This window comes from Dipteris shenzhenensis, chromosome 2, assembly GCF_047967505.1.
Source record: "Dipteris shenzhenensis isolate YYH24624 ecotype China chromosome 2, Dip_SZ_1.0, whole genome shotgun sequence".
NCBI lineage: Eukaryota > Viridiplantae > Streptophyta > Polypodiopsida > Gleicheniales > Dipteridaceae > Dipteris > Dipteris shenzhenensis.
Genome location: NC_141597.1, coordinates 51,909,972 through 51,913,109, shown reverse-complemented (window position 1 = coordinate 51,913,109; position 3,138 = coordinate 51,909,972). Strand labels below are relative to the sequence as shown.

Genomic DNA, 3,138 nt, shown 5'->3' with positions numbered 1-3,138 from the left:
ATTTCGGAAAAGCATCTAAGAGCAAAGAAAGAACAAAGACTGAATTATTGGACGGCATTTCCTGAAAATGACCGCCATGGACGGCATTCCCTGAAAAAAGAACAAGCCTACTTAAGACAACAAATTTTGCGAACTAACGCATCCTACACCGACGCCTTTGTTGGAGCCTGCTTCACTTCTGTATTTTGTCACGCATAGCACCACTGTGATCATGAATTGAAGATCAGTTCTTGAGAAACAGCAAGACGTCTTTGCAAAATCAGCAGTTCGAATCGAACAATGGTTGAGCAGGCAGCAGGCAAAACGATCCAATTGTCGGCACAAGGTGGAGACGAAGAACAAACAGTTCTATTGATAAGACCTGAGGAATTGGATCCATACAATGGGCGCGATGAGCTCATCAAGAATGCTTCTATTCCTCGGCGCAAGCTCGTTGTGCATTTGGTGACTAGCTGCCTCGTTCTCATACAGCTCGCTGTGCAGGTGAACTACTTGGGTTTCAAAACCGTCCTCTACGTTCGAGAAATTCGTGCTCTTGTGCATTCGCCATGGCTGCTTCTTGTGCTGGCCTGTGAGTTCGCCTACTTCATCAGTAACCTAATGGCTGCTGTGGACCACTTGCTACCACCTAACATCCGTCCAGACCTTACGATGCCCTTGCCAGCTGATAATGGCAAAGTGTACTATCCCACTGTGGATTTTCTCGTTCCTTGCTGCAAAGAGCCAACCGAGATTCCCCAAGCAACCGTCGTAGCCACTCTGGCCATGCAGTATCCGTACGATCGCTTCAAAGTGCTCGTACTGGACGATGGCAACGACGACGATCTGAAGGACTTCTGCGAGCGCTTGAGGGCGGACGACGGAGACACCCGAATCATGTACCTACGTCGCCAGAAGGTACGATATTAAGGCAAACTGCTTGACGAAGCACGATATTTAGCAAGCAATCAGTAGAAAAAAATTGGTTTGGATTGGCATGCAACGCCAGATGTGCAAGAACGTAAACGATGGCACTATTTTGGTTGCCCGCAGATGGAAGGCGTCCCGCATCATTTCAAATGCGGGAACTTGAACTACGGGCTGAAGAATTGCGACGGAGACTATGTTGTAATGATGGACGCCGATATGATCCTTCACCCTTGCTTCCTGCGCAGAGTGTTGCCTCATATCATCACCTCCCCAGATGTAGCCTTCGTTCAGGTTCCTCAGTACTACTACAATCTGCCGATTGGAGACCCTCTCAATGCGGCCTCTGTTTTCAGCTACGAGAGAGTGTTGGCGCACAGGGATAGTCTGGGATCCGCCAGCTGCATAGGCACCGGTGCGATCTTTAAGCGCAAGCTTGTCGATGAGATTGGAGGCTTCCGGCCTGAGTCGATCACGGAGGACACAGTAACTGCCTACGCGTTGTTCAGCCGGGGATATAAGTCTGTTTATTTGAGGGAGAAGCTGCAAATCGGGTTGGCGCCTTGGACGTTGGAGGGATACATAAAGCAGCGACAGAGATGGGGGCAAGGAGCGTTTCAGCAGTTTGCCACCACATGGAAGAGCATGCTATGCAAGGATAGCAAGCTGAATTTCTTGTTGAGGGCGTGTTTCCTGTGGCAAGCAGGGTACTACTACCTGTCTGTAGTCAATGTGACGATGGCGATGATCATGCTCAGCGCTCTCGCCTTCCGCCTCAACTTGACCGTTGGCAGTGCCGAAGACAACAGGCAACTCCTCGTGTATCTTGCTACTTCGATGTTGGTATGGCGGTTTACTTGGTACGCGCTGTGGGTCGAGATGCCGGGCTCCATCCAATGCCGAAACCGGGAAGAATCACAGTTCTGGTGGATGACTCCCTTCTTCTTCAAAATGGTGATGCAATGCACTTTCGCCTACAGGAGCACCTTCAAATTTGTACCCACCAGTACCATCGATCGCGTAGCAACTGGCAAAGCTAGTCATCACTCCGCGCTTCTGAAGCAACTGAGCCAGCTGAAGCATGTGCGAGTGCATCTGGCTTATGTACTTCTCGCGATGGCCGTAGTGAGCGGACGAGTTTACGTCGTCGTGGCCAGCTGCAGGTACTAATCAGCCCAAAATTGCTCTGTTTCTTTCACATAAACCGATCTTCCTCGGGTACGAAGAATCGAAGCGCTTCCACACTCGAGCTTCTCAATTATCGCTAGCTTTCCCACAAAGCGAAAGACTGTATCCTTGACAACACGGTAGTCGCGTAATATAAATCAATGCTTCCTTGTAAGGAGAAATTTTAAACCTGACGTTGTCGCGTTGAACATACTGAGCATGATGCATTCTCAAGCTCCAATGTAGATGTATACCGTCCGGTGGGAGTAACTAGAGCGTTTTTGGTGGCTTTTTGGCGGGTTTTTGGTAGGAGTATCACTTAGTAATGTCTTACGCAGATGTAGAATCTCACGCCAAACTCCGGATTGACGGAGAAGCTGGTGAAACAGACTATCTATATACATGTTGTCAGATTGGCATTTGGCAATTAATCGATTTTTTTTTGCTTCATATAGAAGTACTGCCACTGTGACAGGAGTATTTGATCGGTTCTCACGAGGCTGAGCATGAATTCTTGTGCAGGTATGGACAGGCGGAGGACTGCAAGGAGATGGCAATATATGTGGCGGGACTATCACTGTTCCTACTATCGACATGCGCCCATATGTTGGTGCCGGTGATGTATATCTTGTGGCCGACCTGCAATTCGAAGGCGGCGCAACTGCTCCGACACGATGCGCATGGAGCGTCGCAATTCAGTGATGCTGATTGCAGAGCAAAATGGCATTGGCCCGTCATTTTCTACGAGCTCTTGTCGTGGGCAACAGTGGCGTCCTGGACAGCGGCGCTCTGCTTTGCTTATTATTCTCACAAATAATGTAGCCCATCCATGAGCCACCTCAGGAAATCCATGTTTAATGATATAGCCTCATATTAAAGAAAACTACAATGCTTGCATTCAATCCACTGCTCAAGAAAACCCCCTGAGCATGTAAAATTCCCAGTTTGAAATAGAAAAACCCCAGCTCCAATTGAAGGTTGGTTTTAATTATAAAGGATAGATCTTACATCTTTTAGTTATAAAATCCTTGTAATTGTATTAATTTTAGGGATTTTTATAATTCA

General features: G+C 48.0%; 1 protein-coding gene across 1 annotated transcript; it reads left to right on the top strand.

Annotated features, from left to right (window-relative positions):
• The first annotated feature begins 279 nt into the window (after positions 1 to 279).
• Positions 280 to 2,890, top strand: LOC147904956 (uncharacterized). Its single transcript, XM_087393028.1, has 3 exons — positions 280 to 897; positions 1,033 to 2,069; positions 2,596 to 2,890. The coding sequence occupies exons 1-3, from the start codon at positions 280 to 282 to the stop codon at positions 2,888 to 2,890; spliced, it is 1,950 nt and encodes a 649-aa protein (XP_087249154.1).
• The last annotated feature ends 248 nt before the right edge of the window (positions 2,891 to 3,138 follow it).